The sequence below is a fragment of the Chrysoperla carnea genome, chromosome 3 (assembly GCF_905475395.1).
Source record: "Chrysoperla carnea chromosome 3, inChrCarn1.1, whole genome shotgun sequence".
Lineage (NCBI taxonomy): Eukaryota > Metazoa > Arthropoda > Insecta > Neuroptera > Chrysopidae > Chrysoperla > Chrysoperla carnea.
In genome coordinates, this window is record NC_058339.1 from 61,638,758 (window position 1) to 61,665,399 (window position 26,642).

Here is a 26,642-nt window from a genome sequence, read left to right on the forward strand (position 1 = left end):
GGCTTCTCTTTAAAGGTATATAACGACGATATATAAAATAGAAAATAATTGATTTCGGAATGCAAAAAGTTATTTTTTTGCCCCCCAGATGAACCGAATGTCCGTGACACCGTCTGACAACCCAAGAATTGTAATATTTATGATTTTTAATGACGAATTCCCTATCCTTTATTCTATTCTTTTTTGAATATCTTTCTCCACAAACTTTTAATCCCCGACCAAAAAAAGAAGTGTTATAAGTTTAACGTACCTTTGTATTCGTGTGTCTGTCTGTGACATCGTAGCTTTTAGACAGAAGAACCGATTTTGATTTTTTGTTAGAAAGACACTTCATTCGAGAGTGTTTTTAGGTATGTTTTGAGTTCGTGTTTTCGCACCTGATAAAAACTAGAAAAGAAGTATTCTAATGGATATAACCATAACGGAAGATTTTGTTCTAACGGATAAGCAGATTTTCCTATAGCTTTAAAAAAAGAAAAATTTCTTTAAAGAGCTTATAAAAGAATCAAAATTGACTCCTCCGTTTAATAGCTACGATGTCTCAAGGAATCTATCAGACCTGATTTTATGTCGAAGATTTCTTAAAATTTATTTAGGTAATATTATTATCAATTTTAAGCCATTTTCAGTTAAAAATTTGCCTTTTAAAAGCCGAAGTTAGATGCCAGCAAAAGTCAAGTAAGGGAAAAAGATAAGTCAAAGTTAAACTGATCATTTCAATATTTAAAATGGGAATTTGTCAAGAACAAAACAGTGTGAAAAGCAGGGGAAATGACGCTTATTTCTGCAAAACCAAAGCTCATAAAAACATGCGATACAACAAAGCATTCAATTTATTTTGTTCAGGTAAATATTAATTATTTAAATGGCCATAATAGTTTGATTTAAAAAACAGTATAAAAAAAAAAAAAAAAACAACACAAAAAACTGTTAATATACGAAGGGAATTGACTTTTATCTATAGAATACATTCCACTCATTCATTATACATACGATATAAGTAAAACAAATGTTGATACCAACAACACAAAAGTGGTTTATTACGTATTTAGTAGGTAAATGTGATCTCTAACTTTTTACCGATATTTTTATTTTCACTAAAACAGTCAGTATACACTGGGTTTGCAAAGTGGTTCACCAAAAATGTTGTCAATTTAATTATAAATTAAAAATTTAAGAAAACCATCGAAAAAAAATCGATTCGTTTGCGATGATGCTCCTAAACGGACGAACCGATTTTGATTATTTTGTTTGAAAGGTAATTTGATCAAGAGTGTACTATGTTTCAAGAAAATTTGCTCAGTCGTTAGGAGATTGTCACCTCTTATCTAGTTGATATCAAGTGCAGTTCGAATAACCTCGAACTGGATAAATAGCTAAGAACACTCTCGATAAAATTACCTTTGAAATAAAAAAAATTCAAAATCGGTTCGACCATTTAGGCTGCCACAGAATCAGGTCTAATTAATTCGTTTGTGATATTGTAGCTTCTTAACGGATTATTTCAAGCAATCTGCGCTGTCGTTTGAAGATCCTCATTACTAGTTGTTATCGGGTACGGACTACTAAACACGAATTTAAAATAAGGCGAAGAAGATCAAATTATCATAACAAAAAAAATCGGTTTGTAAATTTTGTAGGATTGGCGAAAATACCATCATATATGAAATCTAAAAAGTCCTCATTGATCCGAGGTATGAAAAAAAGTTTACACAATTTCAAAGGGCACAAAAACAGATTTTACCCGATTTTCAACGAAACGGTTTTATCATAAAATTTATTCGACCGAAAATTGTAGATTAGATAATTAAATATAAAAAATGTCTCAACTCTTTCGTCTTTGAGCCACCTTTTCTGAGATATAACGATTGAAAATGTTCGAAGAGTTGTAATCGTCATATGATTTTATGGATGGACATATAATTCTACGGCTTACATTAGAAATTTAATAATGTTTTGTAATAAATTTAAATCAGTAATTAAGTGAATTTATATGAAAAAACAAATTATTATTATTAGTTTATTTAAAGTCGCTTTTTAACAGCGAGGTCATTAACGACTACTTTTTACAAAACATTAATGTAAAAAATATTATTTATACAATTTCGTATCTTATTTTCACAATTTCTAATGCAACAAGTTTAATTAATTGCTAAATTTCAATTATTTTAACTCATCATTTATCTACTATACCATTTACATGTAAAGAATTGAAAATTAGCCATAACAGCCTCATTTACGCCAAAATTATCCACTGCAAGCGCTGTCATCAATTTGATTGTATCTACCATGACTACGCACCCAACGGATGTATGTCAGTAAAAATTGTATATATGTTAGTTGCACTGGGCGATAGAACAATATTTGTATTTGTATTACGTGGCGTACTTATACATATTATGACGATTGCAACTTTTTGAATCGAATCTTCTCAGAAACGGTGGCTTTTAGGAAAAAAGTACTGAGACATTTTCTTATTTAATTACTTGATCTACAATTTTCGCCTGAGCTAACTTTATGATAAAATTTTCGATTTGGCTGAAATCACAAAAATCCGTTTGACTCCTTTGACTCTGCGTAAATTTTTTTTCCATGTCTTGATTCGAAGAAGACTTTTAAGATTTCATTTATGATGGTGTTTTTAACAATCCTACCAAATTTGGTGCCAGTACCTTCACCCATATTTTTTTATTTCATTTGACCGGATAATTAAGAACTACGATGCCACATACAGACGCACATATACACAGCCCTATAAAACTTACTAAACAGCCGTCGTTGTTAGTCCAGGATTAAAAAGCGAATTATTTACGTAGACCACTTTGTACCTAGAGAAAATCAGATTACAGTTGTCTGGGATTTTAAATTATATATGCCATTGTATTTGGTTGCTTTTACTATTTTATAAATATTTCAATACTCACAGAATTGATTTTTTGCATTCGAACGAAATCTACGAGAAGTAGACAGATAATGTGTGTATATTGTGCATATAATTTGGAAAATTTGTTAAGTGACTTCTGACGTAAACATTTCCGTTTTTTTTGCGTTGTCATTAATACGTTAACTTGCAATAAATATGTCATCCACCTCACACGTCAAGAATCGAAAAAGAAGTCACAGAAGGTTATGCTTTGCTTTTTTTTTGGACATGTCAAAGTGGATTTCAATTATTCTGCTTTTAAGGATGTACTAGCGCCAGGATAATTTTGGATAAATGCTTGATTTTTCTTATATGAAGACGAACTAAGTCTAAATAATTTCTGAAAATTTTAAGAAGGGGGGGGGGTGTGCTTGATTATTTAAATAAATAAATGACTTCAAAAATAAGCAGATGAATAATAAGTTTTCATTATTATCAGTTATAACTAAATTCATTATCAAAATTGAAAATAAGGTAGAAATAATTTCAACCACAAATCTAAACTTGTCTCGGCACTCACAAGCTTAAAGTGAAAAAATGAAGTTATTCATCTACTGAATACTTTTACGTGCCATACTAAGAGACACTCAATGCTTCTAGAAAGAATGGATTCGTCCAATACTTCTTGAATGTCAACAAAATTGAGTTCCTTTCGGAGAGTGCATTTGATGGAATTGAGGGATATTCCTGTTTCTATTCGTTAAAAATCATATTAAACCGAAAATATGTTTCTATACCTACTAAAAGTTTTTTTATTTATTTTTGAAATAATAATTTTTTTGTACTATATAAATAAAATTTACACGGCTAATAAATTTCTTTAGAAAATTTAAATTAGGTAATTTGAAAAATTGCCAAATATTGTTTACACTTTATTTACGAAAAATATTTATCGATAATAATATTTATTATATGAATGAGACTAATTGATCTAAAAATTGTTTTTAAATAATATGTGGACACAGTACGGCCACATTTTTCATAAATAAGTACCAACAAAATTTTGTTAATTGCGTTGCTAAAGTCCAAAGTCAAAAATTGTCAAACTGTCACTTAGTTTTTATTTTTTTCTTAGTATACTTAACGGATCTTCAACAGGACTTAGAAAGCGCTGCTCTTTTCAAACTTCTGGCTCTCAAACAGCTTCTGCCAATGATTGCGATGGAATCGAGGCTTGGTCAGCGTTAGTTTAAAATGCCTCGGTTTGCCAACCCATGCCCAAGCTTTGGTCGGTCAATCCTTGCTCCAACCTTGGCTTAATATAGTATGTGAAGTCTGGGTTTATCCAAACTATACCACAGGTACAAAAAAAAATAAATAAAATTATTAATCGATCCAGGTAAAAACTAAACATGATACCAATAAAAAAAAACCTGTAATTTAAGTTTCATTTCATCTCATTTTGCATCCAAAATTTAAATAAGACTGGAAACTGGACTTTTGCCAATATTCCGGCTCAAGCAATCATTTGATCTGTCAATCTCCCTGTAAGTTCTCTCAGGCTTGGTTGAAGGCCTAAAATCCAATCTCGTGCCTTGGCCTTTGTACGAATATTATTGATACTATATTACCATTCAAGACATTTCTACGCCCTTTCTTAATACAATCTTCACTCAGGCTTGAATTTATGAATTGTATTTTACACGTTGATATTTACTTTAATCAAAAAACATTTTTAGAAAAAAAACCGACTTCAAAAGAAAAATTATTCCAAAACAAATTAATATACATTAAAAAATAAAAAACAACGATAATATAATGTTCCAATTATTTTTATTTTTGGAGTGGGTCAGTCAGCCAAGGAATCAACTGTGACAGAATAGTTTGCTACATTAACTTGGCTGACATTCTGACTCCAAAGATAACAATAATTGTAACTACATTATATTATCCTTATCCAAATCCTTTTTATTTTTTAGTGCATATTAATTTGTTTTGGATTAGTTTTTCTTTTGAAGTCGTTTTTTTTGTCACTAAAAAAAGTATAATCGAAATCGGTTGGCGTGAAATTGAGTTATTCGTCTATTTGGCGCGCACATACTTGATACAAATTTAATACTAATGATTTTCTCATGGATGCCATTGTCAGAACTGGATCAAATTAAACTGAGACCCCACGGGAAGCACATGCCTTCAAATAGAAATCATCAAAATCGGATCATCCAGTCGAAAGTTCTGAGATAACAAACATAAAAAAAAAATATAGTCGAATTGAAAACCTGCTCCTTTTTTGTATGAAATTAGTTAAAAAAACTTAAAATAAATCATTTTTAAATTTTTTTATTTGATATTACATATTATTTTAGATGTAGGTAGTTATGTTTACATCAATGAATCATAATTAATGGATACAAACAAATTTATGTTTTTTTTTTCCAGTAGCAAAATATTAAATAAATATTTTTTTCTTTCATAATTTTAGAAAAAGAAAGCGAAATTTAAAATGTTTATACATTTCAAATAATATTTTATGAGTAAATTTATTGCATATTTATAAATACTTCTTTCTATTCTTACTAAAAATAAAATTATGTTTAGAAAAAATAATTTTTTATAATAATTTTGAAAATAACTGATGTGGACACCTCTTTTTACTTCCTTGTACATTTATAAATTAATAAAAATGGAGATACTTTTTATTTATTATTTAGCAATACAACCACTTATTAAAATAAAATAAGTGGTTGTATTGCTATCTAATAAATAAAAAGTATAATGGTCTCCCACAAATTAACGCTCGATACAATTAATAAAAATGGAGATACTTCTATAAATATTTTTAAATTGAAAACTTTCGATATTTCTACATTTACAGCAAATGTACAAGCGAAGTTGTAATTGTAATTAGATGTTCCAACAACAATAAATTTCAACATTTCATGACAAATGATTGTTAAGTTTTACTAAATTTTATACTCAAATTTTAAACGTCAAAGTTTTTCAATTATAAAACATAACAAGAAAGAGAAATCGCTTATCAAGCCAATCTTAAGTCAAGAGAATTCAAAAATTTTTTAGTTTTTACATGGTACCGGAAATTTTCAAAATCGCTATTTTTAGTCCAAAACGGGTTATAGGTTTTGAGTAATGCGAAATATGTAGATACATACAGTAAGTACGACCATGTGTCATGCTGAAACTATTCAAAATGAATAATATCCTTGAAATATCAACACGGAGTATTCGAGTGAAGACAATGGCTCTTTTACTTTGTACATGGAAGTAAAAATTTGAAAGTAATAAATTTGGAAAATTCAGTTATAAGGATTTTGTAAATTATTATGCATTAAATATATAAATGAATTAAATTTATTGCAAATATTATTATAAGTAATCATCAGAATTTGGTTGAAATTTTAAACATAAATTTCAGTGAGAGTAAAGGATGGAATGAATTTGGGTTTCAAATTTATTTTTAGCTTTTATCAATTACTCGACAAAATCGCTTTTCACTTCAGTTAAGTTTTCTGAAATAAACTAAACATTTTTAAATAGGATTTATTATGTGTAGACGTAGCGAAGTCTTTAAGATTTTTATAGCCGAAGATCTCCTTTTGGCCATTCTAAAATTGATGAAAATTCATTAAGAACGCAAGAAGTCAATATAGTAAGGTGTTCGTCGCCCGACGACAAGGTAGGATTTTGTATTTACAGGAATACCAACGGGACCCTATTACTAAACCTCCCCTGCGTGCCTGCCTGTTGTCAGAGGGCTGTATCCCATAAACCGCAATAGTTACAAAGCTGAAATTTTGACCAGTTTGTATTACTATTGCCGCTATTCCAAAAATTAAAAAACGGTCAAGTGTTAGTTTTGGGTTCCGTACCCGAAGATTATTATTTTCTTTTACAAAAGGTTTTAATAACAAGGGTATAGTATTATATATCAAAAACTGGTCAAGTGAGAGTTTAGGTTTCCGTACCCAAACATTCCGTGCTTTTTCTTTCTTGGAAAAAAGTATTTAATAAAAAGTATATAGTTTTATACCTTGTACGGAGGTACGGAACACTTGTGTGCGACTGACTCGCATTTGAACAAATTTTTAAGATTGCCACGGAACGAAAATTTTTTAAGTTCTGAGACTCCAGTTTGATGAAATTTGATGAAATTGATTATTGCTTATAATTCAAAGAATAAATAAAGAGTAAGAAAGAACTTTATTGCCTAAGATATGTGTAAATTTACATTAAATGTTTTTTTTTTTACAGTGAAGAATAATTTTAGTATAATTTCATTTAATAATTCGCTGATAAAACTAGACCTTTATAATAAAAAGAACTACAAAAGTCAATAATATCGTCGATATCGTATATCAAGATACATATTGCTGTATTATTAAGGGAGTGTAATTTCATCTACTTCATAACCAATATCATGATTACTTACTCATAATACCTAGTATATAGACATACCTATACATTGTGTTTCGGAATTGCATGTCATCATATTATGTATGTGCTCTTTAGAAGAAATGCACCCAGGATGCTCCTGTTTGGTTCTCAATACCGGAATCCAAGTATCACGTGATGATCCTAAAGACGAGACAGCAAAAGAAAATGACAAAAATTAAGGCGTATGGATTTTATTACTGAATGAATATAATTATTATATTAAATAACATGTAACTATGTAAATATAATAGAAAGAGCATCATCGTCTATGGTAGACTAAACACTCTATTAATTACATAATTAATTGGAAACTGTTTCCGCTATAATGTCTATAGCTCATTCTACGTGCGTTGGCACGCAATAACGCTTACATTTAATAATTGGTATATCATAATTGGTGTCACTCACATAGAACAGAAGTGGCGTAGTTGATTACGTCCTAGGTCTGATATTTAGATTACCCGGGTTCGAGTCCTGTCTTCTGTATTATATTTTCGTTTCTTTCCATTTGATCAAATCAAGATCACTGGTTTTATCGACTTTTCTGAAGAACAATTAAACAAAAAATTGATATAAACTTTGATCTATGAACCTATTAAATGGCCACCATAATCTCCCGGTTGGTTGACGTTTGGTAATTTTCTGTGAGACTGGATGAAATATATAGCTTGTTGTAGTCCTGTTGGTATACAATACGAGATTAAGAATCGGATCGTGGATATTAGAGCAACAGTTAGTCTAAATGTTCGAATGTTCAATAATTATATTTTTTACTAGCGACCCGCCCCGGCTTCGCACGGGTGCAATGCAACGTTGAAGGTGCAATGCATAAGAGATAGACATACCATCACGGACTTTTCTGTAGACCTTTTCAATGTGTACAATACTTAGTACATTATTTTCATAAAACTATTTACCATAGCAGCGCCATCTATTGATTACTTACTCAACCCAGTCGAAAGGTATCGACATCTTTTAGAATCATTTGGAGTTAACAGATAATTGTGACTGTCAAATAATAACAGACAAATAATTAGCAATAAATTAAAATTGCGACTATAAGTTGAGATTTAAACTATCCTATCTCTCAAGTTGGATCGAACTGCACATGGTGTGCGAATTTTATTATAATCGGTTAAGTGGTTTAGGAGTCCATTGAGGACAAACATTGTGACACGAGATATATATTAAGAAGAACATTTTTTTATATATATTAAGATATATAACCTGACCTTTGCAGATTCTGATATTAACTCGTAAAAAAGGTAATAAACCTTATCTTAGAACAAACAATAAAATGTAAAGTGAAAGTGAATTTATACCAGATGACTTATGAATTAGAGGAGGAAACGTTACAAAATAGATTATAGTTCTATGACTTTTGTTTGCTTGTTTTTTTTTTTCCATAGAGATAGACGTTTATACCTTTTCAAACCGCCATGACAGAGCCACTTGGTCTTAAAACCGTTCTTGAAGCGTCAATTTTCGGTGATACATCAATTTTGGATATATGGTTACATGAATTTTTTGTTTATTAAGAGATAAAGAACACATACCTAAAATTGCACGTCGAAATTCTGAAACACTCTATGTCATATATGTTATGTACTAGTAAAATAATTTTTAATTATAGATGTATTTACTTTTCTTATATCTAGCTAATTTAGAATATTTCCCACGAGATATTAATTTATATTACATGCTTCATAGACTTACAATATTTATATATGACGACATATATAATATAATAAAAATATAATCAAAATTTTAAATAATAATGTTGATTTACGAAAAAAAAGAAAAGAAAAAAAATTGAAAAATAATAATTTAACTCACTTAGAATAAATTTCACAAAGAAATAAATTTTTTTGCATGAGAGCAGATGATTTGTTTTAATGGTACTTTGCAGAAAGTACAAATCGGTGCTCATGTTTTTTCAATAAAGTACGAATGCTCTAGAGTGACCAATGCAATACCTGGCTAAAATGAGCGATTTTCACGATGAGCTGTTTCCCATTCTTGAAATGTAATTTTAAGCTGGCGTGTACATGTAACATGTACGTTGTATATGTGATAAAAAAAATCTCTGGATTATGTTGTTGGTAAAAAAATCCCTGAATTATGTGCTCCATAGCACCTAAGCCAATTTTTTCATTTCTTGATATTCCTACGTGATTTGGGACCATAAGAAATGCATTAATTTGTTTCTAAATGACCAGTCATAAATGTTTGATCTAATGTTGTGTAAAAAGCAAAAATCTCCGCCTATCATTACTAAATCGACATACTAGCACCGACTTTATACATTTTTGTGAACATATTTTCGTCCGAGTTTTATTAGTTGTAAATTTTCATGTCAGAAAATATTTACCCTTATTAAAAGTATTTCAATTCCTAAATTTAGATATTTTATTACAATGGAAGGAGTCACTATTAATTAATAAACTAACTTGTTACATTAATTAAGAGCATAAAATAGTATACATCTCTTTCAAATAATTCATTATATTTTCATTTTATATAACAATGATTCTGTATAGGATGTTTGTAAAATTTTTAACATAAAAACCGCAAAATTAATTTTTTTTTGCAGCAAATATTTTTCTTCCATTCATCGAGTTTAATAAAAGCTGGTATTTGTAAAGTAGACAAATTTTAGATAGAGAAACTTGCACATTCTTCACGGTTCTCCCACAACAATTTGTAGCTAAACGAAACTTTTATTACGATACAAGATGACATGAAACTAAACATCAGTTGAAAAGCAGGGAAGTTTAAAAAAGGATTTAAATAAAAAAGACTTTTCGGGGGGAAGCTTTTATTATACTAACAAGCAGAAGATAGTTTTTTGTGAGTCTGCCATACATGACTTGTAAAAGCTGGACGCGCTAAATTTAAAATATCAAGGATGATTCAGAGCACCTAAAGCTTTTACACATAGTCATGTATGAGCGACTCATAGGAAAAATTATATTTTACTTTTTAATACAAGAAAACCACGTCCCTTCAGAGTATTTTTTATTTAAATTTTTAATTTACAATTCAAAACCGTATGTATAACAAATATGCTAGAGGCTATAATAAAATCAGGTCATACTGCCATAAAAATGCATTGCCATGCGATTTACATATGAATGCAAAATTTCAGCTTAATTGGGTCAAACGTACCTGTTAGCTAAAACTGACAAATTTTAAATAGTCTTAAAAACTTTTTTTATACAGATGATTTTCTATGATTTTGTTCAAAAACAACTTAATAATTCCTTAATTAATGACGAATTTTTTGGTACCTAGATAAGGGTTCTCACCGGTAAAAAGATAAACACAAAAATCAATCTATCAGTATTCAGCTTCGTTAAAAACAAATAACACCACATAATATCCTTCAAATCCTTCCCCTGGGAAATAAGACGGCTTCCAGTCCGGCTACGGCCTTCAGTCACAAACTTGTTGCATTCGGAATATAATGTAAATAATTTAGTAGAATTAAGTTGAATGTATAAGCATAAAGTATGGTTTGAAATATCTACGTATTATAAGAAGATGTAATTTTATCGTTTTACTTCAGAGTTATAGATGCCAGTTTTTAGGTCTGACCATAAACGTTGAACAAATTCAAGTTCATCGAAATGTGTCGAATAGTTTTTGGGATGAACAAATGCACAACAATTTTATGGCAGCAAAGAATAAAAGTTCAGGTTAAAAAAACATAAAGTAGAATTATATTTTTCTTAACTTCTAGGTAAAATAAGTCCAAAAATATTAACTTTTGACCTTTGTGACCTACGAGACTATTGTTTTACTCTGCAAACATGCATGCATACTTCCCAAAATGAAAAACTCAGTACCAAACTGTCGTCTTACTTTGCAAGTATCTTAGTGCTATTTCAGCTGCTACGATAGCTCTCTGTGCGTATAGTCAGCACTATTATCTCCATGTTTATTACCATAAAAAAATTTAATTTTTGTCATAAAATTAATAGCAACAATAGGGGATTGGACTAAATTTTTGTTATCACTTCAGATGAAGAATTTTCACTTGACGAATAGAAAAGTGAAATTGGTTTTTAAAAACCTTTACTAGTATGCAAAATGTGAACGTTTAAAATTCCTAGTTAAACAAAAAGAATGATAACTACTGGTGACGTCATACGTTGGTATTGCCATAGAGATTACATATAAAACTTTTTTTTTGATTAAAAGGAGATGGGAAACCTATGAATGCAATCATTGATTGCTTATAACTTCTTCGTTTATGAATCAATTTTAATTTCTCTTTCAAATTTTGACATGGTATCAAGTGTAGTTTTACATTTTTGCGGATCATCAAATGCCAGTTCGCCAACAGGATTAAATCCTATTATCTTCATGTTTATTACAATAAAAAAATAAAATTTTTTTTATTAAATTAATAGCGACAGTTATTTTATTTGCTGCAACAACATTTTTAATGAGTTAACTGTTATCAATAACACAACAATGCTCTATACAAGCCACAATAGCTATTGAATTATAAAAGTAATCACGGGAATGTGGAGATGAAGCTCGCCTGAGTGCCTCGTGTTGCCTTTGACTCAGGTACAAAAAACCACTTTCTTAGCAAAGTCAGACAAGAGTAGACGAGGGCAGGCAAGACACCACAAGCATCCTCTCCATATTTTTGTTTCTCTTTGTACTTAGAACGTGGACGACGCTTTTAAAATTGAACAAATTCACTGCATTTTTCTGCATACAGGTAGGATGGATGGATATTGTATACACATAAAATGTATTGTGTAATATCTTCATCCAGCCGCCTGATTCAATGTAGCAAAAGCAAAACAACGTAATAAAGTTTTGTATTATATACAGTTAACTTTATAGTTAGTTTGTACGTACCTACATAGGTAGATAGATAGTAATTTTAGTTGTAAACTATTATTATTGTGATTTCAGTATATAATTAATAACTATGATTATTTTCTCTTTTGTTACAGGGACTATTATTATGACAGGTAAGTTGATAACAACAAATCATCCCAATTATCGACACAACATTCCTGTTTTGTTTGTTGTTTGATTCCATATATTGTTTATTATATTATATATAGGTATTTGTGATTACATACATGAAAAGTAACAAGTGACAAACATCAAACCTGGATTAAATAATTACAAACTGAATTACATCAATCGAACAAATACATTTATTTTTAATTAGACTTGATTTGATATTTTGTTTTATTTTTGTTTAATAATTATAAACTGTAGTTGATTATTAATTTGATGTCAAAAAAATTTTTACTGAATTCTTCAATAGGTTTGAAGGCTACAAAAAAAATTTTTTTTTGCAATAACGTACAAAAAAGTCATTTTTGTTAAATACCGCCCAAAATAAGCTAGACACTTAATTCATTTTTATATTCGTTGGGAACTTTTGTTCCAAATGTGGGACATTCAATTTTTATTTTAAATGACGAAAAATCATAAGCTATGATATTTTATGTCCCATATAAGGGAAATTTTGGAAATTAAGTGGACATTTTTTTAAACTTTCAAATTATCGGGTATTCAACTCAATATTAAAGAAAACACAATATCAATCAATATTGTCACATAAATGGGATAAATTTTATCATGACGTTAAAATTTTTAGTGGTGTCAAGACTAGTATTAAAGTTTGATGCGTATTGTGGAAAATTCTGTATCACCCGCTTACCTTCTCTCCCTCGATAATTTGAAATTACTCATCACATAAACTTCCATTTCCTAATTATTACACCCATGTTCTTCTGGTCACTCATGGTTGTCTTGCCATTTTTCAGAAACAGTTTGTCTTTGACATTGCATCATTCTCATAGTACGTTTTTATCACTCGATGCTTCTACAAAACCCGTACTAACACCCGTACAACGTTTGCTTAATTTTTTCACTTACCCTCTTTAAAAATAATATATAAATAGAGATTATAAACATTTAAAAGTACCTTTTAATGTAAAAATAATTAAATAAGAATTATCTTGCATTCAAAAATATCAAAGTTATTTTTGTTGTAATTTATGAGTATACTTCTTAAAAAAACCGAAATATTTAGGTATGTGTCCAATTTGTGTACCTACTTCTGATCAAATAATCCCAAGTTGTTAAGATTTAAACCATGCAAGTGTTAAAGTTTAAACCATGTTTTTGCAACAATAAATTTAACACAAAATTTATAGAATATTCCACAATTTTTCAAATTATTGACCATTTTCGAAAGTTGAAACAGATTTTGTCCGAGCAAATTAAGGTATTTTTAAAGTTGGCATCGTCTACTTAATAAATTGAGTAAAAAAACAAGTGAAAACAAACAATTGACTGGGTTAATTGTTGAAATACCATGTATAGGCAGTGTTGATTACTCTTTCACGTTACACATACATACATGTCACACATATACCACTAGTTCGATTTACATCTAGGCATATAAATATCGCGAGTATGACAAAGTACATGCGTTAAGCAATGCATCTAAGTAAGAGATATTATAGATGTTATATGAAATTGCAAAAAAGACTTGTATCGTGGCTTCGATGTCTTTTCAGCTATACAACAGTTCTTCTGTTGTGTGCCTGCATAGAGTGGGAGAGAACACATGTATATAATAGTGCTCACTTAGATGCATTATATAAAAATTTCAGCTTGATATGTTTTTCCGTTTTTTAGTTATCGTGATGACAGATGGACAGACGACAGACAGACAGACCGAAAATGGACTAATTTAATGATTTTATGAACACCTAAACCTAAATTTTGTTCATAGCATCAATATTTTTAAGCGTTACAAACTTGGGACAAAACTTAGTATACATACCTTGGTATATTTCATATACATAAACAAAAAATCGAAAAAAATTTATGGTTTCTGATTTGAATGAAATATAGTATATAAGGTAATTTTGACCCAAAAAATTCAAAAATCGTATTCATTTGTTGATTGAAAGCATAGTTTTAGAAATATCACCCATTTTCTCATATTTTGGCTCGATATCTCCGAAACTAGTTGCCTTACCGTTATATTAATACCATTTTTGTAATTTATGGATCATAATTACCTTATAAACTGTTAAAGGGGTACCCCTTAAGAAATTCGAAAAAATCGAAAAAAATTTATGGTTTCTGATTTGGATAAAACTTAGTATATAAGGTAATTTTGACCCAAAAAATTCAAAAATTGTATTCATTTGATGATTGGAAGCATAGTTTTTGAAATATCACCCATTATCCCATATTTTGGCTCGATATCTCCGAAACTAGTTTCCTAATCGTTATATAAATACGATTTTTGTAAATTATGGGTCAAAATTACCTTATAAACAGAGTTTTATCGAAATCGGAGCCAACATTTTTTTTTCGATTTTTTCGATTTTTGTAAAGGGGTACCCCTTAAAAAAATTCCAAAAAATCGAAAAAAATTTATGGTTTCTGATTTGGATAAAACTTAGTATAAAAGGTAATTTTGACCCAAAAAATTCAAAAATCGTATTCATTTGATGATTGGAAGCATAGTTTTTGAAATATCACCCATTATCCCATATTTTGGCTCGATATCTCCGAAACTAGTTTCCTAATCGTTATATAAATACGATTTTTGTAAATTATGGGTCAAAATTACCTTATAAACAGAGTTTTATCGAAATCGGAGCCAACATTTTTTTTTCGATTTTTTCGATTTTTGTAAAGGGGTACCCCTTAAAAAAATTCCAAAAAATCGAAAAAACCAATACTTGTAATTTTGGAATAATTAATAATTTTGAATGGAATACGCAAAGTTAATTTTTGATAAGGAACATTTTTTACATTTAAACTTTTGGTCTATCTCTATCGGTTTACAAGATGGGTCCTACGGATCCAAGACCCAATTGACCTATGATGCTCATTTACGAACTTGACGTAACGCTGTAAAAATTTCAGCTTGATATCTTTTTTCGTTTTTGAGTTATCGTGTCCACAGACGGACGGACGGACGGACAACCGGAAATGGACTAATTAGGTGATTTTATGAACACCTATGACAAAATTTTTTTCCTAGCATCATTATTTTGAAGCGTTACAAACTTAGGACTAAACTTAATATACTATGTATATTTCATATATACATGGTATAATTATAAGAAAACAAAAGTACAATATACAGTCGTACACACAAATTTTTGTTATCCGATGGGCACTAACATTTAAATTAATGAAACATTATTTTCTTCAGATAAAAATTATTTTATACATATTTAAAACACAGCACATAAACTTTATTAAATATTATATATATTTTTTTTTTATTAAAATTGACATTTTTAGGTTAAATTTATCTATTTTTATCTAGTATGTATGTAGTTTCTTTTTATTTTTGGAAAAATTATAAATTTATTGTTTTATACATTAATGCTATAAAATTTAGGATATTTATTTAAGTTTTCTAACCCAGTTTCTGGCATCTCACGGTAAATGCTTGTTTCCATTAAATGCTTATTTTAAAATGTATTTAATATGTATTGTATACAAATATTGTTAGTAATCTAAAAAACATTTAACTTAATTAATGGATGTTTGTATATTTTGGTGCAGTTAATGTTCAGCTACTTACATCCAGCTAGTTTAATTCTGAAAAATTTATATGAATAAAAAAATTATCTTTTTATTTTGTCAATTGGATTTTAACGATTGAGTTTATTAAAAGAAAAATTGTAGATGTTGTTTTATATCCCTAATTCTTAATAATGTATTTTCGGTTTTTAAACTCAAGCATAAAATGAAAAGTGCTCCAACTTTGCTGGTTTATTGACGTCAATATATATTTGATATTTGACCGTTTTTCTCTGTATAGGTCACCAAAAAAATTGTTTTTTTCAACTGTGGCCCCAATATCTCGATTTCGGTTCTGAAATTTATTAATATTCTAAAAAATCCATTTAAAAAAATCTCAAGGTGAAATGTCTCCTTAAGAAAATTCCACAAAAAGAAATCCAAAAACGTATTCTTGGCTGAACGAAGGCTATGATGGCGTACGCTCCTTACCTCTTACTCTCTTACCAATGCTTATAGTTTCCACGCACTTTTGTACAATGATGCGAATCGTTCGTTTCTTACTGACTTGTTATTCCTGTAGAACAAGTGAATAATTTGAGCTTTGGGCGTTAGTTAAACCATTTATATCATAATTTATGATATAAATGGTCCATAAAAGGCAAGTTTTAAAGGGAATTGAAATTGGATCAACCTTTTTTAAACGACTTCAAACAAAAAAGGGGAAGGTTATCAATTCAACTGTATTATTTTTAGTGTATGTTACCTCAAAACTTTTGACTGGGTGAACCGATTTTGATGATTCTTTATCTATTTGAAAGCTGGTGCTTCCCATGTGGTCCCATTTCTGACAATGCCCAGTTTTGGTCCAGTTCTGACAACGCCATCCATGAGAAGACCATAAAAGTTTTAAATTTGCATTAAGTATGCACGACAAGTGGACGAATAACTCAATATCAAGTCAACCGATTTCGATGATTTTTCTTTTAGTGAAAAATTAGTAAGTGTACTCCAAATTCACTAAAAACCACAAAAAAAACTTTTAACAAAAAGAAAACCGACTTCAAAAGAAAAATTTTTCTAAAACAAATTAATATGCATTAAAAAGTAAGAAAATAATGTAGTTAAAATTCTTGTTATTTTTGGAGTCGGTGTTAGCTCCAAAAATAACATAAATTTTAATTACATTATAATATCGTTATTTTTTTAATTTTTAGCGCATATTTATTTGTTTTAGATGATTTTTTCTTTTGAAGTCGGTTTTATTTTTGTTAAAATTTTTTTAAAATTCATATTATAAGTGAAGTACTGATTTAATTAACTATGATTGTTGCTCTAAGTATTTAAATTCGTTTAATATTTTAAAAACTCCCAGTAGATTTAAAGTGAAATACAAATATAAATAGAAGTCAATCGATATTGTACACAAAGGGTAACGACATTTTATTTGATACAATTTGATAAAACAACAATGAAATGGACAACACACAATGAATCATTGAGATGTTGAAACAAAATAAATTTGCTCGTATACTTTTCAACTTGTTGAATTTCAAACATTAACTTTCTGTTTGACAACTTTTTCATCTTATTTGTCTAGGTTTGTTTCGTTTCAACATTTTCTTAAGTGAAATCTATATGGTTATATTTTTTCCACCTTACTGCGAAGTGAAAACAAACAGAATAAGAAAAAAGTGTTTTCTTCTTCGATGCTACTTTTTTTTAGTCTATTCTAAGAAGAATTTTTTTTGTATAAAATTAAAGGAAGTTATATGTTTGTGAAGACGTATTTATATTAAAAGTTTAGCTTGCAAATAAATTTTTACCGTCAGTGAAATATAAAACTTTAAAATATTAAGAATATTAAAGTACCTGATTGCTACATATAATAACGAGCTTTAATTTAATCGTTCGTAGCTTAAGGATGTACAAGTGCCAGGGCAATTTTGGATAAAAGGCTTGATTATTTTAAACATTTAGTTGAATTAAGTATAAATCAATTCTAAAAATTTAAGGGAACGTTGCCCGAAAATTTAAATAAATAAATGACTTCAAAAGTAGGCATATTTAACATTGGTTTTATGAGAAAACGGTCAATGGATGAGATATGGTTTCATAGATTCCTCCAAAACTAGTGGGTGGATATTTAAAAAAAAAGAAAAAAAAACTATTTTAATTGAAGTTTGAACCTTAATAAATTATTGGAAACAAACAAAAACAGTTGTGACCGACTAAATAAGGACCTATGAGCACGGTAGTGGGGTCGAAAATTTAAAAAATATATTTTTTTCAATTTTGATGGTGAATTATGTTATCATTCACTATAAGACTAAAAATTACAATAAAATTTTTCGATATCTGGAGTAATTTTCAAAATATCGAAAATTGAAAATTTTGTTTAATTATTTAGCTTTCGATATTTTGAAAATCAAGGCAGATATCGAAAAATTGTATTCCTATTTTTCGTTTACATTCATGGAATTGTTACAAAATTCATCATCAAAGTTGAAAATAAGGTTCAAATAATTTCAACCACAAGTCTAAAGTTGCCTTGGTGCTCGTTCTTCCTTAAGAGTCAATAAACATCATAATTGAATGAACGAAAACACAAGATACACCTTTTACATGCAATATTTTAAATAAATATGTAGACTAGTTGACACCTTGTTAATAATAATTAAATATTATTTATTAGTATTAATCATAGAATTGAAATAACGCATTAATAATAGAAACACAAGTTAAGATGACTTTGCACATGTTAAAATAAAATCACAATAAAATGTAATGTAACGTCAGTTTAAGTGTAACTTCATAAGAAACAAATGTTTTGTAAATGTAATACTTTTACAAATATGTTATGAATATTTTATGATAGTTTTCATTTATATTAAATATTATATTAAATATGACATTCAGCAGTGTTTGTTCCATTCTATCTAAGTTGTATTTCATCTTTTTTATCATTTATTTGTTGTACTTAAACAGTTTTATGCATTTAAATTGATTACTTACAGTCAATGAGAAAAGTGTACCTAGGTCTTGATTTCCCTCAAATTCAAATGGTTGTGACTTCAAGAAAACTTACATTTTTTATCTTTTTTTTCTGTCGTAATTTTCACCAAAACTTTCGAAAAATATGAACGTTTTCTTTTTTGGCCAGAGCTTAGGTACTCAAAGTAAAAAAGAACATTAAAGTCTTTTTTGAGAAAAAAAAGCAGCCTTTCACAAGATATCTTCGTTGTGTTTGTAAAGTGTCCCTGGTATTGCCTAAAATCTGTAAATTTTCTTCTTCAAAAGTGGCTTCAATGTTTTTTAACTTCTATACATCGTAAATCCGCCAAGGAAAATTATTAAATTTTTGCTTTTTTGGCCTGCAGAAAAGGTTGCACATTTTTCAAAAATATTATATATAATTGATTTCATCCCCTCTTTCTTTTAAAGAGATGATCTTTCTAAATCTTTCTTAAAGTAAAGATTTCAAACTAAATATAAATAAATGAAATACGAAAAGTTACGATTAAGTATTTGTACTTTTAGTAGAAATTTTGATAAAAGTTTTGGTGCGTTAATTTTACCACATAGCTTATTTGAATTAAGTTTAACATCACAGTGTTTTTTTTATTTACAAGAACATTTTTATAATATGAAAATCTCATCCCGTCTTTTCTTGATTTATAACTTACTAGCGGCTACTGGTTGACTTCGCTGGACGATTTATTTATGCAAATTTTGAAATAAATTGTACCAAGAAATCACGTTGTCCCATTCAATATTTGCCGACAATTTTCTCCCCCTAAAGGGTGAATTTTGGAAAATGTCAACGTCATATACCAGAACACACTATCCAAATTTTAGATCTCTACGATCAGTGGCTGTACGTTGCTGCGTCAGTGAAACATTCTAAACAAAGCATTTTATATGTATAGATAACTTTCCCTAAAATTTCGTGTCCGATTTTCTCTTTTGGATAAGAAAGTTAACAAATAGTTATATATTTTTCTTAGACATCCCAAGACTGACTTTGTTCATCATTATAAACTCGTCTTATTTTTGACACTTTTGGCTCTTGGAAAAAAAAAACAATTCGATTTTGAATACACGAATAGGAGTCTTAAGGAGGAAATTAAAAGACTCATGCTAAAAGACACATAATATGATTTGTGTTGTATATCTGTAAAAAGTACATACGTATTTAAAATCACATAAATAGCAGACAGTTAGTTTCTCCATGTCTTTGAGTATTATTTTGAAATTGTCAATTCATATAATATACATAATTTACATATTTTTTGCTGTTGTGGACTTATGAATTAAACTAAGTACACAAATATTACTGATAATAACCCTTCGTCATTGTTGTAACAAATAATAGGGATAATAAATATTTGGTACAGTGTTATTCACCTTCTGGCCTAAGAGACGGTCTGAGGTCGATCTTCACGCATCTGATAACCAGATGAGACATACTTTTTATGAACTTTTATTAATTTCTAAACAATCTTGTCATCGTTTTTCTATCGGATTGTGTTCATGGCTATTATACCATGTATATATGAAATATACATAATATATTAAGTTTAGTCCCAAGTTTGTAACGCTTAAAAATATAGATGCTACGAAAAAAATTTGGTATAGGTGTTCATAGAATCATCTAATTAGTCCATTTTCGGTTGTCCGTCCGTCCGCCTGTGAACACGATAACTCAAAAACGAAAAGATATCAAGCTGATATCAAGCTGATATAAAAAAAATGATTGATGATATTTTTACAGCGCACTAAGGACGTAAAAAGTGAGGTCGAGTTCGTAAATGAGCAATATAGGTCAATTGAGTCATGGGACCCATCTTGTAAACAACTTTTGTTTGAAACACCACTGTTAACTCACGAGGGCACACATTAGATGCAATTTTATAGTATGTATTAATATGGGATAATCAGTTATGTGTGTGTGACATATGGTATATTTGTAATTTGAAAAGTAATCAACACTGCCTATACATGGTATTTCAACAATTAACCCAGTCAATTGTTTGTTTTCCCTTGTCGTAATTAAATTATATTTCTTCTGACACCAATTTTGATTGGTCAACAGATCGGTGTAGTTACCGATATTGACTTACCTGTCTCATCTGGGTATCAGATGGATGAGGATCTAACTTATGGTCTCTTGTACCATTAAATTTATCGATTTGTTTATTGTATCGCCCAAAAAAAGGATGGTACCATGTTAAGATATCAACAGATAATTAGTCAGCCTTGCTCCAAAATAATATTTTTTCCTATTAGTATCAAAACAAGCTTTTTATACTACTTTCATAAAATTTTTTACTTTTGAACTATTGAGCTGAGAACATGTTGTTTTGTTGAGTACTGAAATAAATTCGATGATTTTCTTATAAGAATCAGAAAAAAAGCGACGGAGAGGTAAAAGGTGAAAAAATCCAGGGTGAAAGTTTTCTATAAATTTATGTCGAATTTACCAGTAACTACGTTATAGAATACAAAACTTTTGTCATTTATGTAAAACGTATTACACAGATGTTGCTAGAGAGATACATCACATATAAACGAAAAAAAAAATCTCATTTAAATAGCCCTTATCCAACAATTTGTTGTTAATTTTTGAAGTTTATATTCTCGTCTGATGAAATTTTTTTAATGATTTATTCATGTTCATGAATAAACTGAACATTATAATGAATTTTAATGTCCAAATTTTTTTTCTAACAAACTTATAATACAAAAGGATGATTATATATTTAATTTTTTAAAATTGCAAGACGTATTTTGGAAATATGTACCATTTTCAAAATTTTCAAATATCCATTTATTTGTATACAAAAGTTTTTTTCAAATTTTGTAAATTTTACTATACTGCTGCTTTTTCTAAAGCCTACTTATGCCTGTCATATCAACTACTCGACATCATCACTGATATTTCCAAGAATAAATATTTACATAAAAATTTCTCCGTGTAAGGTTAATTACAAAAAAAGTATAAAACCTCATAAAAAATGTTTAATCGAATTTAGGGTGATAACTTGTCCATTGTTGTTGTTTGTTTATAGATGATGAGGGCTAAACGAGTTGTTTGATTTTAATATTATCCTCATAATAATTATAATTATTATTATGAAAAGTTGTTGTTTTAATGTGTTTGTTTGGTTAACACTTGGTAAATTTACAAATGGACAAAGGATGGTATTTTAAATTCAAGTTTTGGATGGATTTATGTGCAACAAAGAATGTTATCGCATTGACCGTTTGTTTAACCACTATATGTGTAGCATATACATTCAATATTACATCACACACACACAAATACACAACACACACATGTACTCATACAAACATATTCGACGTGGGATATATGTAGGGTAAGAATGGATGAGAGTGGAATTTTTGGGGGTGCTTACTATGAAATGCTTTCTATGCCATATGAAATGTGTATTTTAAAATTAAATTTATATACAGAGTGATTTTGTACTCGAATTTTCCGTGGCTGCTACATTTATATTTTTGTTAAGCGATTTACATTGATTAAAAAATTATGTTATATAAAGAGGACCTCTAGAGAGGAAGTGTAAAAGAAACCTTTGCCAGACCTCAGATCAATATTACTACTTTTATAATCAAGAACTGAATTAATAACCGACTTGACCTAGAAGTGACCTTTATGGCCAATTTTAAGGTCACCAAGACCACCATTAGATTGTACGAGTGAAATCCCACAAGTTTTGTCTTGGTATTTTTCTCAGTCATTATTTTCTAAAATTCAGAGGGTTTCGGACTTTGAGTACACCCTATATAGTGAGAGTAAGAATTGTAGGGGCACAAATTCATTACAGCTACAAAAGATCTTTGAGTCTACATAGGCCAAGTCTAACTACGATGTATTTGTGAAAGTTCTATTACTCTTCGAGTTGTTTTGCTCCACGTTACATACAAAAACGGAACGTAACATGCAATATTTTTTAGGGATATTACATTCTTTTTCAATAACTTTGGTACCACATCTACTTTATCTAAGTTTGAAAAAAGCTAAAGACTAACGAAATCAGAAGCACTTGGAATTAAATGTGATCCAACAAGTTTCGCTCGAAATTCGAATAATGTTGCACTATTAAAATATAAATTTTTTGAATCTGTGGAAAAATTACTAAATTCAATATATAACAAGTGAAAACAAGCAATTGACTAAGTTAATTTTTGAAATACCATATATAGAAAGTGTTGAATTATCTGTCACATTACACATACATACATGCCACACATACATAACTGATATTACCATATAATACATACTATACCAAATTTTTTTCGTAGCATATATATTTTTAAGCATTACAAACTTGGGGCTAAACTTAATATACTATGTATATTTCATATATACATGGTATAAAAATATTGAAACAATAAATGTTGAAGATTTGAGAGCTACCATTAAGTTGCTGTGGATAAGGCTTTTGGTATGTCAGTCAAGAAAACGTAAATGAACTAATAGAATGGGATTATCATGCCGTTAGTTATTGTTACAGAGTGAGCATCCAGGCTAATTGACTGCCAAATGAACACATTTGTTTTTACACAAGGTGATTTTAGGTGAGAGCTGTATGGAAACTAGTACGTAGGCTCTGAGTAGCTTCACTTCCCTGGGTAAACTCACCAGTTCCTTTTATTTTTCTTTTTTTTTTTTACTAAGTTACAGCATAAATCTTAGAAGTTCTTCTATATTTGACTATCGTAAAATGAATATGTCGATTGAAATTTGAAAATCTAAAATTTGTTGCTACGACAGTCTTGAATCCAAAACTGAAACATTATATTGCTTTTTTAGTGATGTCAGATACATACGTAAATATATGTATGCATCTGAACAAAAGTTCATAGACACGAATGTTCGTTGCATTTGCATAAGTTTTTTTTTATCTTTTTTGTAGATCTTCTTTAATAGTTAATATTCCAAATTTTGTGATTATTGTAATTTAGAATATATTAAATTATTGTACTCCCTCAAGTATTGCTGGTATTTGTAATCGGACGTTACTATTTATAGGTATAAATATTCAATATAGACCGAGAAAATTAGTTTATGATTAGCAATTTTCATTAAATTCTCAAACGAATAGTTGCACTATGTAAAACTGTAGGCTATTATTTTTACCGGGAAAATTATATATTGATTATGGAAAAAATAATGGAAATAATATGATACAAATACCTAGTTCAAGTGCCACAAAATGCCAATAAAATCTTCAACATTATTTAAGCTCTTTTTGGTAGTTATATAGGGCTCTAAAAATCTAATATGTAATATATATCAAGGCATACTAAGTTTAGCCCCAAGTTTATAACGCTTAAAAATGTTTATGCAACGAAAAAATTTTTGTTGAGGTGTTCATAAAATCATCTAATTAGTCCATTTTGGGTTGTCTGTGTGTCCGTCTAAAAGAGATATCAAGCTGAAATTTTTACAGCGTACTAAGGACGTAAAAAGTGAGGTCGAGTTCGTAAATGAGCCACATAAGTCAAGGTCTGTAGGACGCATATTTTAAACCGTTAGAGATAGATCAAAAGTTCAACTGTAAAAAATGTTCCTTATAAAAAAACAAACTTTTAGGACGCAAATTAGGCACAAATTGTATAGTATGTGTGTATGTATTATATATGAGTATCAGTTATGTATGTGTAAAGTAACAGTGTAATCAACACTGCCTATACATAGTATTTCAACAATTAACTCACTTCTAAGTCACTTTTTTTTCACTTGTTTTAGTCTACTTTTAATATATTTGTGCCAAAAAGTTGACTGTGCTTAAAAACTTTTTGGATGAAAAAAATTATCTGTAAAAACAAAATTTTTAGCCCTTGTTGTGGGTTTTAGTGACATTGTATGATAAAAATAATGCGTGAGCATTATATTTATATTGAGAAACTGCTTATTTCAGAATTAAAAGGACCAAATCTTACTTTGTTCGGACTAATAGGTACATGGACTTACACAATTTTCATATTACTATGCTTAAACTGAATATTCATTTCTATAAATGTATGTATAGTATGTAATATGTTTTATTTCAGTGTACTGTGGTAATATTGTGGTGCCAAATTCCAAACTTATACAACGAAACCTATAGTGTACACCCCCCTTTAACCAATGGTATTAACACTAAGCAAAATTTCTCTATCTCTATCTATATAACTAAATATTTTCGGTATTCCTATCTTATTATTATTTGTTATTTATGACATGAGCGTATATTTATTAGGAATGTTTGGGGAGTTTTATTAAACATTGTCAATATTCTAATAACTATGAATCGAACATTATTCAAGATATATGGAACTTAGAGTAGGAAATAAGTGAACATTTCTTTAATGCAAATCATCTACCGTTCAGCTGATATTTCTGTTTGAATATTGAAATACTGAAATACCAAGAAGTGAACGCCCCTTACATATCGTCAAATAATACCAAAGATAATGAAATAAATAAAAAGTCATTGAGGGCTGAAAAGAGCGTTATGCGTAATACAGATTTTATTGACTTTAATCATATATTTTGTCAAGAGAAGCACAGGACTGCCGAACTTGCTTATATAAGCTGACGAAACAAACTGATGTAAGCCTAATAAGGGGGACTTTCAAGTGAAATGCGATGTCCACGAGCGTAATGGAAAGGACACGACGCTGTCGGTTACAAGGATCAATAGGTATCCGGGAGTTCCTTTGACGATCTGCAAGCTGCTCCTAAATGAGAGAATCTTAAGAAAGGCAATTTTTAGATAGAAGGAGGAACGCACACTAGTGGCAGTGCAAGACAGATATAGCTAAAGTACAATTGTAGGCGTTCCAGACATTTTATCTGGCTTCAAAGAGCCTCCATAAACAAAATCGTTGCGCTAATAGAGATCATTGACTAAGCAGCAGGCATGCTAAACTACTGGGTCTACCAGTGCATCACAGTTATTGCAGGAGCTGTTACAGCGGAGAAAAGAGGAAACTATGTCTCTTCTTCTCTGTCACTGTCTAGATCTTGCTATGTGTTGGTGAGCTCATTTGAGTCAGCTTTTATTTGACGACCTCTCCGATTTGAAGTCCGTTGTCGCGCTCCTGCTGCTTTATGGTAGCCTTAAATGGCTCATGGAGTTACGGCCAGGGAAGTGCAAACCCTCTTTTCGGCATCATAATGCACCCTATGGTCTTGTAAGAGGTTGCTCTTACATTTGAATACCTAAATATGGAGAAGAAATGATAACAACTTGATTAACGTCTTGCAGGCCACTTTCTGATAGTAATTGATTGTTAGTGTAAGCACAAATGAATGCAAAGGAAGAGAAACAAAACAGTCTGATAGATTCTATCTACATCTATTTCTGCCGGATACGATATTGATTTTTTTATCAATGTCTTTATATTTCGGATCCATAATTTATTATCTTTTATGCAGTTTATCTAAGAATATTTTACGTTAATTAACACCTCCAGCTAAACAATTTGAAAGTAGACATAACATTTTATAAAATGGCATTCGTCCCTTCGTAAAACTTTAAAGCAAAGTATAAAATCACTGGAACGTTCTCGATTTTTGCGCTCATGATTAAGCAGCATGCCCAATGTTTTAATAAGCATTTTGTATAATTCCGTGTTAGTAGTTATATCAAGACAAACATATTTATTTATTCATTGACTTCCATCTTTGGCTCTGTGAGACTATACTTACAATTGTTGAGTTTATACCATTCTACTAACATGACCATGTGCATCAGGAACAGTGTTACCA

General features: G+C 29.5%; 1 protein-coding gene across 2 annotated transcripts in view; it reads left to right on the forward strand.

Annotated features, from left to right (window-relative positions):
* LOC123295632 (uncharacterized protein YBL113C-like) overlaps positions 1-26,642 on the forward strand; it is a 276,979-nt gene that overhangs the window by 206,530 nt on the left and 43,807 nt on the right. For both annotated transcript variants that reach the window (XM_044877048.1, XM_044877049.1), the window contains exon 7: positions 12,292-12,309. In XM_044877048.1, coding sequence (XP_044732983.1) covers positions 12,292-12,309 — 18 coding nt within the window. The remainder of the gene's footprint in view (positions 1-12,291; positions 12,310-26,642) is intronic.